The sequence below is a fragment of the Plectropomus leopardus genome, chromosome 24, assembly GCF_026936395.1.
Source record: "Plectropomus leopardus strain MGB_pleo_1.0 chromosome 24, ASM2693639v1, whole genome shotgun sequence".
Classification (NCBI taxonomy): Eukaryota; Metazoa; Chordata; class Actinopteri; order Perciformes; family Serranidae; genus Plectropomus; species Plectropomus leopardus.
In genome coordinates this window covers 11,982,519-11,995,503 of record NC_142199.1, presented here as the reverse complement: position 1 = coordinate 11,995,503, position 12,985 = coordinate 11,982,519, and the positions used below count along the sequence as shown (strand labels likewise).

General features: G+C 41.7%; 2 protein-coding genes across 6 annotated transcripts in view; both read left to right on the top strand.

Moving 5' to 3' along the window:
• Positions 1–4,665, top strand: part of LOC121963003 (FERM and PDZ domain-containing protein 4-like) — an 84,413-nt gene extending 79,748 nt beyond the window's left edge. For all 5 annotated transcript variants that reach the window (XM_088074286.1, XM_088074290.1, XM_088074289.1 and 2 more), the window contains exon 16: positions 183–4,665. In XM_088074286.1, coding sequence (XP_087930412.1) covers positions 183–3,532 — 3,350 coding nt within the window. In that variant the 3' untranslated portion in view covers positions 3,533–4,665. The remainder of the gene's footprint in view (positions 1–182) is intronic.
• Positions 4,666–5,691: 1,026 nt separating this feature from the next.
• Positions 5,692–12,472, top strand: LOC121962861 (uncharacterized). Its single transcript, XM_042513177.2, has 6 exons — positions 5,692–6,111; positions 6,662–6,766; positions 7,874–8,004; positions 9,074–9,235; positions 9,541–9,767; positions 11,617–12,472. The coding sequence occupies exons 1-6, from the start codon at positions 6,045–6,047 to the stop codon at positions 11,717–11,719; spliced, it is 795 nt and encodes a 264-aa protein (XP_042369111.1). The 5' UTR covers positions 5,692–6,044; the 3' UTR covers positions 11,720–12,472.
• Positions 12,473–12,985: the final 513 nt, after the last annotated feature.

Below are 12,985 nucleotides of genomic sequence, written 5' to 3'. Positions count from 1 at the left end.
CTTCTGTGTAGAGAAGTTAATATTAGCACGTTATGTTAATATGCTATGTTACTATGGGGGTAGAACTTTGAGAGGGTACATTTCAAATATTGTCGTTAGTCTGTGTAATATTAAATACAGTAGACATTTAACAGCAGTTAGCTTAATGACCCATAGTAAATGTTGTATCTCTTATCTTCCAGGTGTTTACACTTCTCAAGGCTTTAGCCAAGAGTCGTCCTCAGATTCCGGCAATGAGACTAACTCCTCAGAGATGACTGAAATCTCTGAACTGGCAGCTTCTCACAGGCTAAACGAGAGCCACATGCGTCTTCTGGTGGCCACAAGGGAAGGGTACCAACCTTTACTTGAGGAGAAAACAGAATTCCCGGTCTCACCCAGCACAGTAGGAACGATACAGAAGAAACCCCGAAGTCCAACACGGCACCTTCAGCCTCCAGCAGTTCCTCCAAGACGGAGCCCTCTGTTGGACACTGCATCATCAGGGCTGGACAACTTGACGGTGAGATCCCAGACTAACATGTCATCCACTCTCCAGCGCCCAAGTTCCACCACACCAGGGGGCAAGCATCACAAAAAGTCTGCAGACTCTAGTGGGAAGTACAACACCTTCAGCACAAGGGAAGGTTATCGAGGTGGGAGTGATGGGAGCCGTAGTCATCTTGAATTGGACCAGCGCACATCGTTCTGTGAGAGGGGGGAGAGCCAAAGACGACAGAATTCTATTTTGGTAGAAAACTCCGCAGCCGAGGGCGTTGGAATGAACAACCTCCCCCGTGACCATCATAGAATACCCCGCCCTCCCTCCACTACCTCTGATCGCCTGTTAGATGCTGTCAACTTGGGGGACTGTGGCGCAGATAACGAAGCTGCAGCTGTTGAGCAAGATGAACATCTAGTTGTGGCATCATTGCTGTCCCCAACCAAAAAATCCAGATTAGGAGGTTCGGACCAGGGATCGGACATACAAAACGAGCATCAGCCGATTTCCAGACAGCAGAGTGTTGCACGGTTGTGTGAGTACCATCTAGCAAAACGGATTTCCAATTTGCAAGGAGAAGCCCACAGTTCACTCCAGGGTTCTCTGTGCTCATCGCTGGATGCTGGTGGCAGCACGAACAGTAGCGCCTGCGCCACCCCAACTGACTCACCCCTCGGCCCCAGTGCGGTTGAATCGAAACACCACCATTTGCAAAGGCACCCACTTTCTAGTTCCTCCTCCTCATTACTCAGGGTGCTAAACTATGAAGATAACAAACCTGTAATCCCTCGTGGCAGCCAGAGCACTCAGGGAAAAGACCTCCACCCTCATGCTGACCCCACCCTCCTTCGGAAAATGCTGCCCAACATTCACCCTCCCGCTGCTGGGGCTGAACCAGGCCGCCCCTCCTCAGCCACACCGTCCAAGCATAAAGAGACAACAGGTACTGGGAGCAAGAGGCCCCACAATGATCTGCATGCTAAACAACAGGCCTCTTTTAAGGCGCTGAACCAAAAGGAAGGCAGCGAGGCCTACAGACAACTGATTAACTATCTAACAGTCAGCCAGATGCATCAGGGAGGGAAGCTGCACAGTGCAGGCATGGGTGGGGCGGTAAAAAAGGACACCAGACGCTTTATCACTAGCAACCCTCAGCTTGTGGAAATGGTTAAGAATAGGGGAAACACTATTGCTCGCTGCCCATGTATGCCTTCCTCCATATCATCCCCATTCCTCAGCCCAAATTTAGTAAACCCTAATGCAACCGCTTTCCAGCTGGCAAATAAAAATCCACAGTCATACCATTCTGCAACGCTTCCTGCCAAACTCAAGAGAAGTCCTGACATGCATGCTCAGAGACTGAATGATGGTCTAGATTTCAGGCCAGCTACTACTGAGAGGAGAAGCTCCTTTTCTGGCCTGGAGAGTGAACTAGAGAGGAGTGGTATGGACCCAGAGCACTTCCTGTCACTGTATAAGAAAGAAGGCTCTATGAATCGTAATGGGGGATTTGTAGCAGGTGGAAACCGCGAGGGTGCCACTAACCACCCCCCACCTCGGTCAAGAAGCCAACCTAGTAGCAGCACTGAGGACTGGTTCAGATCAGACCCGAGGGCAAAGCATGCAGTCCGTCAGTCTCCTCATTCTCGTCCTAATGATTCTCTTTGTTTCTCTGCTGCCCCCAGTGTGAGTGGCCAACGAGCAGACCCCAACACCATCTCACTAGGAAGGGGGGACCACCCCTCAGCTTTTGTCAGGCAGACATCAACTACTAGGGCTTGCATTACATCTCCAACTCTCAACACACGATCTCCATCTCCTCCACCACCTCCCCCACCACCTCCTGTTTCCAATCCCTTGCAAGCCAGCGCTAGCTCCAGCAACTCAGGATGCATGCAGGATACCGTCCATTCGTCCCGGACAAACCACATCCAGGCTGTGACCCCCACCCTGCCACAGACCGATCCTTTCTGCAACAGCCTGCAACGGGGCCGAGAGCTGAAGCGCAGCTCCAGCAATGTGACGGACAGGTCTGGTAGCGTGGAGGTTCTGTTTGATAAGCCAACTCGAAGCCGGAGCCAGCAGCCCCTGTCACCATCTGTGCCCCAGCAAGGTGAGACCAAAGTCCAGCGGAGGCCGACAAGGAAGCGGTTGTCCAAGAGCTACTCCCAAGGCTCCGTATCTTCCCACACGTGCTGGTCTACAGGCAATCGGGTAGATAGTCGAAGGGCGTCTGTGGCGTTTCCATTGCAGAAAGACAATAAACACATGAAGGGCTCCCAAAAACTGGACACCAGTCCATGGAGATGCAACGGGCCTTTTAGCTACTGTTTCTTTAAACGTAAGAGTGAGGGAGAGGATGATGACATTGAGTGGGAAAGGCCCAGACGAAGCCGTGGTGGGAATGATAATGACAATGGCGGTGCCGCTGCATCAGCTATATTGCCCTGTGGCTCAGCAGTGGATTTAGCTGGGGAGCAGCTGTACGGGGAGGTCCTCAATAACATGAGCTTTAGCGACCGTCTCTCAAGAATCAATGCACTCAAGGACCGCATGTATGGCTTCCCGTCTGGCTTCATTGATGTCCGCCGTGACGCCAGTGAGCTCATTGCGCTAGTGAGATCCAGTGTGGGTCGTTACGACCGTGGAGCTCAGATGCCTCTCCAGGATGTATCCCAGTACAAGCAGCTCCTATCTGTTGAGTCAAAAGAATTAGGCAGGGCGTGCCGGAGGATGGCGCAGGCCCACAGTAGTCCTGAGGAGATGCTGCTAGCTGTGACATGTAGCTTCCAGGTGCTGTGCTGTCTGTGTGAAGCTTGTATGTGTCTGGTGAGGGGGCTCGGAGCCTCAGCCTCTCACCAACAGAGAGAAGTTGTGGCAAAGGTTGACGAGGTTGTCATGAACTATATCTGTTTGCTAAAAGCGGCTGAGGCTGCAACTGTGGGAGCACCAGGGGAGCACAGCGTGAAAGCCCTGGTCCGCCACTCCAGTACAATGTCGGCCATTGCTAACGCACTCACCCGCTCCCTTAAAACGCTGCTTAGCAAGTAGAGGCTACTCTTTATGCTTTATAGTGTGGCCTACACAGTCAGTAGAAGTCTGTCTTTGAGCATCTAGTTATTTTTGATTCAGCTTAAAAAGTTATATATTTTTCATATAATGTCTGGATGGTCTCCATATCAAAATCAATTAAGTGTTGCAGTTGGAAAAAACATTAGTTACACAAAGTTACACAAAACTGGGGAAAAAATGATGCTGAAAGGCAGTCCTACCTGACTGCACTTGCTTTTTCTGATGACAATATTGTAATGTAAATTTACAAAGCCATACTGTCACAGACCTTTGTAATATGATATGTACCTAATAGATTTTACCCTGTGCATTATGTAACTTATTTAAAAAAAATGTATATAATGTACATAAAGACAATATGATTATATCATTTGCCGTAGCAGTTTCAAGAAGCCATTGAGTATTCAGATTAATTTGCTCTAATATTGTACAGGGCTGGAGAGAATTCACTTTCAGATCAATAAAGTCATTAAGTGCAGTTTTACCACAGATATTTATAATGTATCCATAGAAATGTAAGTAAAGTGCATCACTGTTAGCCCAGTGCATAAATTGTGACTGTCATTGTATTTATACAATTCCACCTAATGTTAGGTTGAATTTCTGAATGACTGTTAAAGTGAAATAATTTCAGCCCTGTTGCGTTACGATGCAGTTTTTCTTCCTTTTTTGTTTTTGCAACATGAAAGGAACATTTGTTAGAAATGTTGAAAGTACAGGGACACTAGAATTTCTCTTTTAGCACTGCTTTATAATTTAGCACATAGATTATTTTCAAATAACAATATTAAACAGTAAATAACAAACTGTCCCCCCCCAAATTCAGATACATTTAACTATGATAACACATGCATAATAACATTTAAGAAAACATTCAATTTATTACAAATATTTCACATTGACTACTGTGTTAATTATATCTAATAAATTTTAAGTTTTTGTGTTTTATTATCAACTGTTTTGGAATAGATATTGTGCTTAAATTATTTATTATTCCACACAATGTATCAAGATACAGGTATGTCTCTTGAGAAAGAAATTAAACTCCTGTTTTTTTTTTTCAGTAATTCACCGACCTATTAAAAACATTTTACATTTTTTTTTGTCTCTTACCATGTCTTTTGGTTGAATCGTTTACTGTAACGTACAATGAGCGCTCGTGTTCTGAGCGTTATTTCATCACAGAATAAAAATGTAACAGCCAATAAGTTTAATGTCAATTTATAAAACTACTGTCTGCATACATTGAAGCCATCATGTCAATATAGGATGCCTGTTGCATAGCATTTGGTAAAAATCATACAATTTGTTATGATGCTGTTCATATTAAGATGAAAGGTACGCTGTGGATTAACTTGTTTAACTGAATGCAACATGCACATCTGTTTGAACATGTTTTCTTTTGTTGTGTATTTATCTAGTTACAGATATTTGATTCCTACATGCATTACAGGCGCAGTAAGAGGAAGTCACAAGGTGAGTCAGAATCAAATCCCAAATTTGATAACTTTAGACTCGACTTGACAAAATCAGCAGAAAAAAATTAAAGTTGAGGACCGCGGACTTGATGTGGGACTTTGCACGGGACCTGACTGCATAAACTTGAGACTTATTTGTGAACACCAAAACAATGACTTGCTCCCACTTCTCACCCATACAGTACATGATGTGTTTGTTTGCTTAAAATGAATTCATGTCTGTTCGGCCATTCTTGCACAGACAAACTGGCCTTTAATTAGAGAGTCCAGGTTTATGTGTTGTTTAGTATCCGTCTTGCTAAAGTTGTTGTGGTTCACACTATTGAGCAAGTGATGGGACACATAGGACATAATGAAGAAGAAAACAGGATTACTTCATGCAGTTTATCCCTAATGGGTATTAAAAAGATCCTCTATCCATGAATTAACATATAGAATTAAATAAACTTTAACTTTAATAGATGCGCGTGGCCACACCAAGCATGATTAAAAATGTTTGCTGTGGCCACGCGCATCTATTAAAGTCTCAATCCGTGCACCAGCGTTTGTCATCATCACGTGATCTTTCTCCCAAGCAGCGGAACAGACGTAGGGGAGGAGGAGTGGCCACCTCTTTTGCATATTGGGCGCCTGTTGTGCACGTGCTGCGACGTTTACCAATCAGGTCCACACATGCAGCAAACCACGCCCGCGCGGCAACTCGTGTCGCGCGCTTCAGCAGCATTGTACTGACGGTGCCGCAAACAAAAGTTTGTAGTGTCTCCTTACTTCCATTAGAAGGCTTCAGTGGGACTCCTGATATTATTTTGTTAAATTCGAGCAAGTTTATCCTTGTCGCGAGTTTGTAAACTTCATCGACGCCTTTGAAGGATCTGCAGAGTCCACCAGCTGAAGCCAACAGTGGAAAAGTTAGCGTTTGGGCACTCAGTGGGGTTTAAAGTTCAGCTAACAGAAGCGTCACCGGCTATTAGCAGGTAGTTAGCTCCACATCTCAACAGCTTAGTTTGGCCACAATGGCAGCTATGTGCCAGCCACGACGCGCCTTGGTGGAAATACCTGCTCCACAGCCCAAAATTGCAGGTAAGTGTGGAATATGTCAGCTTTAATTTAGGCTGCGAAAACTGCTGTAAGTTGTGTTCTTTGTGCAGGTCGCGCCACTTTTGCTATCATGCTAATGTTATCACAAGCGCGCGCCCACAGTACAAACAGTTGGTTACTTTAGCTGATAATGTTACTTTTTAACAGCATTTTATTGAAGAAAGCGGCCTCAACTTTTTGGAAATAGGGTTGTATATGTTTTAAATAAAAATGCACTGCACCGTCGTTTTATGTGACGCGCCGTATGCTGTGTTTGCCATAAAACAGCGTTTTCACAGCAGATGTTTTGACATGTTGTAGAAAAAAGCACAGGTGTGCTCAGTTATATTAATGACACCTGCATTCCAATTAGGGGAGACACTGGTATTGTACATGTTGGGATGGCTTACTGTGAAGATTAATGGAACTGAGTTGCGCTTATGCATTTCTTACTGTGACAAGTCATAAAAACCTGCTGTTAAAATGGTCTTTTGTAGGAAATATTGACACGAACCACAGTCACACAATTTGAATTAATGTCCTGTTTTTACAGCTCGGATGAGGAGGTCCTATCAAGAAATACTAAGTGCTCGTTTGGCCCCATTTCCACTTCCAAGAGGGAGAAACACAACTGCAAATCCAAAGCGGGTACACTCATGTAAGTACAAACAACTATCACTAACCTGCAAAACCAGTTTCTAGTTTTTAACTACTGAGTCCCTTTCACTTCAGTGTTGGGGAGTCTGACAGCTTACATCAGTAAATCACAATAATGTTCAGAGCAGTAAAACTGCTGCTGTGTGTCCGGAAAAAACAACAACAACAATGCAACTGCATACCAACTGATGACTAGTCCATTTACATTAGTTACTTGAAATGCATCCCTCCTTACCTACTTATTATTGGTCTTTACTGTCTAGACAGTAATTATAATTCTTACAATACTCAAATATAAATGTTCAACCCCTCTACTAAAAGTGTAGATAAAAACGTGAAGAAAAAAAATTGCAAAGCTTGACGGGCAACCAGGCACAGATGTCTGAAATAATCGACAGTGGCTGGTTCAACATACCATAGTTTCTAGGCCACTTTGTTTGCAACGTGTCACTGTTTTGGTTCCTGTCCTGTTCATAATTTTTGGTATAATCATTTGCACTAAACTGATTAGCGGTTCAGTAGCTGTAGTAAATAACTTAACCTGCGTTCAAACACAGAAATGACATAATAAATCATGTAAATATAAACATAGCCGTAGGAGAGTCCACTACTTTATACTATACAAAATACACAGAGCAGTTACGAAAAACTCAATGAATATCTGCACCGATATGATATGTCATGTACCAAAACAATATTTTTTTACCAAAAAAATGTGATCAAGTGACTCTAACATAATCATTAGCAAATGTAATCATAATTTTTTAAAATATGTTTAACAAATTGCTGTTATTCTTACTACCAGTTCTAATATTAAAGTGTACTGTGGTGCTGCATGTGGTGTTGCTGTACTGGCCCACTTTCATTTCTTTCAAATGTATGAAAGTTGAATACTAGAACGTAATACGAGTGTTGTGTAGGCTATATCACTGTCAACTTATGTTTTTTGTAAAATGTTAATATGTCATGATAAAGTTGATGTGTGCACTTCTCTTGTGCTGCCCTGAGGACCACTGACCTAAGTTTTTTTCTTTTAAAAACCTCTAAAATGGTCAGCTTAAATGTTGAGTTTCAAACACTGTCCTAATTCTATCCCTTTGTTTTGCAGTGGACTTGTCCATTCGTGGAGTGTGGAGGGGAAGGATAGAGGAGCAATGTGACAAGATGGACGAGCAGCATACCCCTCTGTCCAAACAGCGGCTTGTACAGCTCATCAGGTCCCTCATCTTAGTTGAGCAGGTATCCATGTTAGCCATGCTGCATGACAGTATTAAGAAAAGAAAAATGCTCTGACTGGTGATGCGTGGGTCGATGCACAGCCTGCGGGCGCAGTTTAGGTAAATATGTTAGAAAAAAATCGCATGCTTTGGAAAGGCGGGTCATAAAGTGAGTAAATAATTAGTAACTTTCAGAAACATAATCAATGAACTCAATTTGGGTGTGGTTCATTAGTTAAAGCATGACTTTATGGGTTGTTAGCAGCATATAACGAGCTCTCATAATGAGCCAGGTTAGTGGAGTTTTAATAAAAAACAAAACAAAACCTGCGCGTCACTAGTTTCAACAGTGTATGGCCATTAATCCCGAAGTTTCCATGCAGACCCCCTCCTTATACTTCAGTGCCACATTTCTTTTGTCATGGGCAGCCGAGGATGTTCAATTGTCACCTGACGCAGTTTTACTTCTCTGAAAGTAGAGCGTGGTGGTTTGAAGGTACAGAGCATTTTTTTACTGAACGAATAAACCAACGTGACAACCAAACTGTTGATTATCCCACTCTGGGAACCCTTCTTTAAAAATTAATTGACATAATTACATTAGTTTTTTTTTTTTTGTAATTCAATTATTTTTATAGGAAAAAAAAGCATTTTTAAAAAAACAAATTTGGCAATTTTAATAGAAACCTGGGGGAAAAATGTAAATTTCTATGTATTTACTTAGTTATTCATTTAAGAAAACTGGTTTGAAAGGCTTGTTTTCTTTAAAAAAAAACCCCACCAAATATGACACCATTTATCACAGCTAAAACCTGTAAAAGCAGAAATTAGTGTTGGATTTTTAAATTTCCAACTGTCCCCGATACCGTCCATATCATAAAGGAAGTTGCAATTTTTTTGACTTGAGTTTGGATCTTATGTGTTTGAAAAACACCAGGCAGGTAGGACAAAAAAAAAAATATTTTGGGTCCTTGAAAAGTCACAGAAAAGTAAAATTTTGTCCATAAAAACGTGTGGTGGAAGCCAAAATGCACTGAGCGTCCACTACGTACAATGTAATGTGAAATGTACTGTGTTGCCTTTCATTTTAGAGCCAAGATCCCAGGATCCTAGCATCGGACCTGAAGTATCTCCAGGAAGACCTGCAACTCAAGAAAGCAAATATTTACAGGTCCATACCTTACTCACGGCTTGCCTCCAACAGGGACGCTCACTGCTACAGAAAGGCATATCCTCACCTGGTGGCATTCAAAGTGAGTAGTGGTGCTGTTAAGTCTTGTCTGTGTAAATGATGAGACTTTTTGTAAGGCTGCAGATTAAATTTTACTTGTTTGCTGTCCAATTTTCGTTTGCAAGAAAGTGATGTATTTAATTTTAGACTCATAAAAGGAGTTGTTGGCTCTTCAAGCACACCCCTGCTATTCTTTTCACAATGAGCTTTTTGTCTTCATAAAAATAATTTTTCACCGATATATGAAAAACGACTCCATATGTTACCTGGCTGTGAGCTGAGCACTTGTGTCATTCTGAGCCGTTACCTCCTTATCCTCCCCCTCAGGTTTCGTGTCAGGAGTGGGGCCAAGTTCTTCTGAGGAACAAAGAGTGGGACGCTGTGTTGGAGCACACATTGATGGCATGGCGCTACACCAGCGAGTTGCCACAGTGGGATACGGCAAGCCATAACGCTCTCAAAGAACAGTGTTACAGCATTTTGGCAGCTCACAGCCTCACTGCTCTGCAGCACCTACACCCTGGACCCGACAGAGGACGCGAGCTGCTCAGGAGGTAACTCACTCTAGTTTCTGACGACCTGTAATGTAGTAAAACATTTATTTAAACAGAAATGGTGGTGCGTTCAACACTGTTGTGTCACACGGGTGATTTGTCTTCATACATGGCAGTGTTTAGTTCATTTTAATTTAAAGGGCTTTTAGGCGTTAGAAACGTGTTAAGATTACCGAAGCAAGTGTGAAACGTAAGCAAAACGTGCAAGTATAATAAGTAAAGATCTACTAGACATTTATTTACATACACTTAGCTGCTGAATGGGTCAGGCCTCTGACACACCCATTTAACAGAGGTAAACATAAGAATCTCAAAACCTGTTTCACACTGTTTTGGAGAAACATGTTCAAGCCGGAAACCGTAGCGCAGCGTTGCAAAACGTGTTGAGACTGAACATGCCCCAGGTTTGAATCAATACATAGTGTACATTGACAGCGTGTCAACGCGCACACTTTTTATATATTACTGAAGGAATAATGATCATCATGATAATCTCAGTCTTTTGAGTTATTTGGGTTTCATTTTATTTCAGTGTTTTTCCCAGCATGTACATAACAGGAAGGTCAGAGTGCACCAGTCATTTAGTGGTGCCTCTGTTCACCAATAAAATCTCTTAATTTTCCCTTTTATTTTGTGGCACTAATAAGAGGTTTGCATCAGGTTACCAACACCATTCTCAACAATACTTGATTAAGAAAAGGTCAACTCAGGGGACAGAAGACCTTGATTTATGTGAATGATTACCTTTTCTAAAACTGTTCCGAGCATATTTGAGCAGCGCAGACTTAAATTGTGATTTACTCGCGGCTTCCCACGTTTTCTTTGCTGATGGGATGGCAGCCAATTTCCGTCTTAAATACCCAGCTGAGGCAATGCGGAGGCAGCATGGGCATCCTACTGGAGTCCTATCTTGTCACCTGTTAAATGTAAGTTCCAACCTTTTTACCAGCCCCTAAGGAACTTAGTTTGCTTTGTTGCCTTGCTAGAAGTTCCACTTTGTTTACCACCCAGGGGCCAGATGCATAAAAAATATTCATTCTTATCGTGCTCATGTTCAATCTGACTTTAGAAAGCGTGCCACAATTCAGGATCAGAAATCAGATCAGAAATTATTATTAACAGGGAGATTATGGCTCAAATGTAAATATGAAGTATCATAAAATTATAAGAAATGTGCCTTTAACAATTTACAGATTACTTTGCAACTTGCAAAAATAACAATATCAGAGAAATTGGCAAAAGAGCTAAAGTTGGTTTTATTTTAGGGTGACATCTCTCACCTTAAATGTAATTTTTGCCTTCATGTTACCTGCACCGATCACAGCTAAAACTGTGTACACATGGTCTGAAGAACGTGTGAGGTGCTCTCATTCTCACTGCACATTCTTTCCTTGTAAATACTAGCCAATGTGTGGAAAAAGGCATGTGCATGTTTTTTGGTGCATCACTTATACATCTGGCCTCATGTGTTTACTATAGCTCTCACTGAGATGCAGCACATTTGTGTGTCTTGTTATCAGTCATTTCACCAAATTCTAGCAGCTAAACTATGATTCAGAGTACAACATTAAAATGATTGTTGCTTACATTCTGAGGTAGCTGCTAAAGTGAAATTACTAGTTAGGTAAACACTTTCTGTGGGTGCAAACTATCTAGCCTCTTGATGAGCTACGGAGCCAAGATGTAATCATATCCATAGGTTCATAAGTAACATTTTCCTAAAGGTGCAGGCTGTTTTAATTGTAAGTTTGTGTAATTAGTTGATTAGGCCAAAACACAACAAAATGTTGCATTGAACTGAGAATCCAGGTGAAAGTCCAGCAGATGACTCTTGTGTTTCTCTCTGTAGGTTGAAGATGGCTCGGGTGCACAGCCAGTCCATTTTGCCTTGTGTTCAGGAGTTGCAGAGGATTATGGGATGTGCTGATGACACCTCCACGGACACAAAATAACAGGAGAAACACTGTCTAACCAACTGGCTACACAGTGGTGAAATGTGTGCCTCATAGATGACCTAAATAATTTATTTGAGTTACAGGGCCAAAAACCTTGAACTTGGTAGTGTATGTTTGGAAAAACCACAACAGTATTCTTCCAAAGGACAGGGAGCAACTGGTAATGTGCAACATAACACAGGTGTCAAAAGGTAATGACAACTACCTTCTAAATGGGGAAAATGCAATAAAATCTCTTATTTAATCACATTGCATTTGATATCAACTGGGAAGTATTTAGTATAACATTTGTTGCACGCCACACCTCATGATTTATTTATCATTGGTTAATGTGTCATTGATGTGTTAACTAACTGCCTATTCCAAAAAATGATTTATTTTTAGAGGAGAATTCTCACTGAGAAATGATGCATTCAGTTGGTGCTGGCAGAAATATCATTAAAAATGTTTGTGTATTTTTTAGAACTTTGTTTCGAGTAACTTTTGCATTGATCATGGAAATGTTAAAAGTGAAATGGACTTTCTTGTTTCTGTATTTGTGCGTGTGTGTGTGTGTGTATGTTTTTGTTACTGTTAATACTTGAAATTGTGGCCTTTGCCATCTCTGAATACAGTTATGTTTTGCGTGTCTGTCTTGTGGCCTGTTGTCTGTCACTGATTGCACTGTTGCTGTCTGCCCTGAAAACTTGAAAAATTTTGTTTAAATAGATTCCTTATGTTAATAAAGTTGTTACGTTCGTATCATGGAAATTGTATTCATCTGTTTTTTTTTTTGTTTTTTTTTTGCCTCACTGTATTTTTGAATTTTGTATTCAGCTTTTTCCATGTTGTCCAGCAAACTTACTCCTATATTTATTGTTTTAATGTTGGAGTAAGTAGTTGGTGTTTCATAGTAGCAGTTTGATAAATACTACAGTAATTGCAAAGATCAAAATGGTGGTCATGCAGTTACGAGTCTGCTTCACTAGCCGGAAGTTATCCATGTAATTTATAGCGCATACTGCAAATACGCTTGCTGATGTGTCAAGGTGTGATGCCTTATATTTTGTTTTCAGCCATCATCTGTAAGTTCTTTCCAAGCATCTATTTGTGAATTGTAGTCTGCCTACAATTAGTGCATCAGTCAAGTTCATATACTTGTCTTGTTTTTATGAATGGAAAGCACCACTAAAAATAGTGGTAATATTTGGAGAAATGGATTTGTAGGGTGTGGACATTGATTTTATATGGTTGGGAAAGTTTATTTGTAGACTATGGAGTTTG

Coding starts and splice junctions, on each gene's coding strand:
- LOC121962861 (XM_042513177.2), top strand. CDS start 6,045: ATGGCAGCTATGTGCCAGCCACGACGCGCCTTGGTGGAAATACCTGCT. Junction 6,112..6,661: donor TCCACAGCCCAAAATTGCAG/GTAAGTGTGGAA, acceptor CTGTTTTTACAG/CTCGGATGAGGAGGTCCTAT. Junction 9,768..11,616: donor GGACGCGAGCTGCTCAGGAG/GTAACTCACTCT, acceptor TTCTCTCTGTAG/GTTGAAGATGGCTCGGGTGC.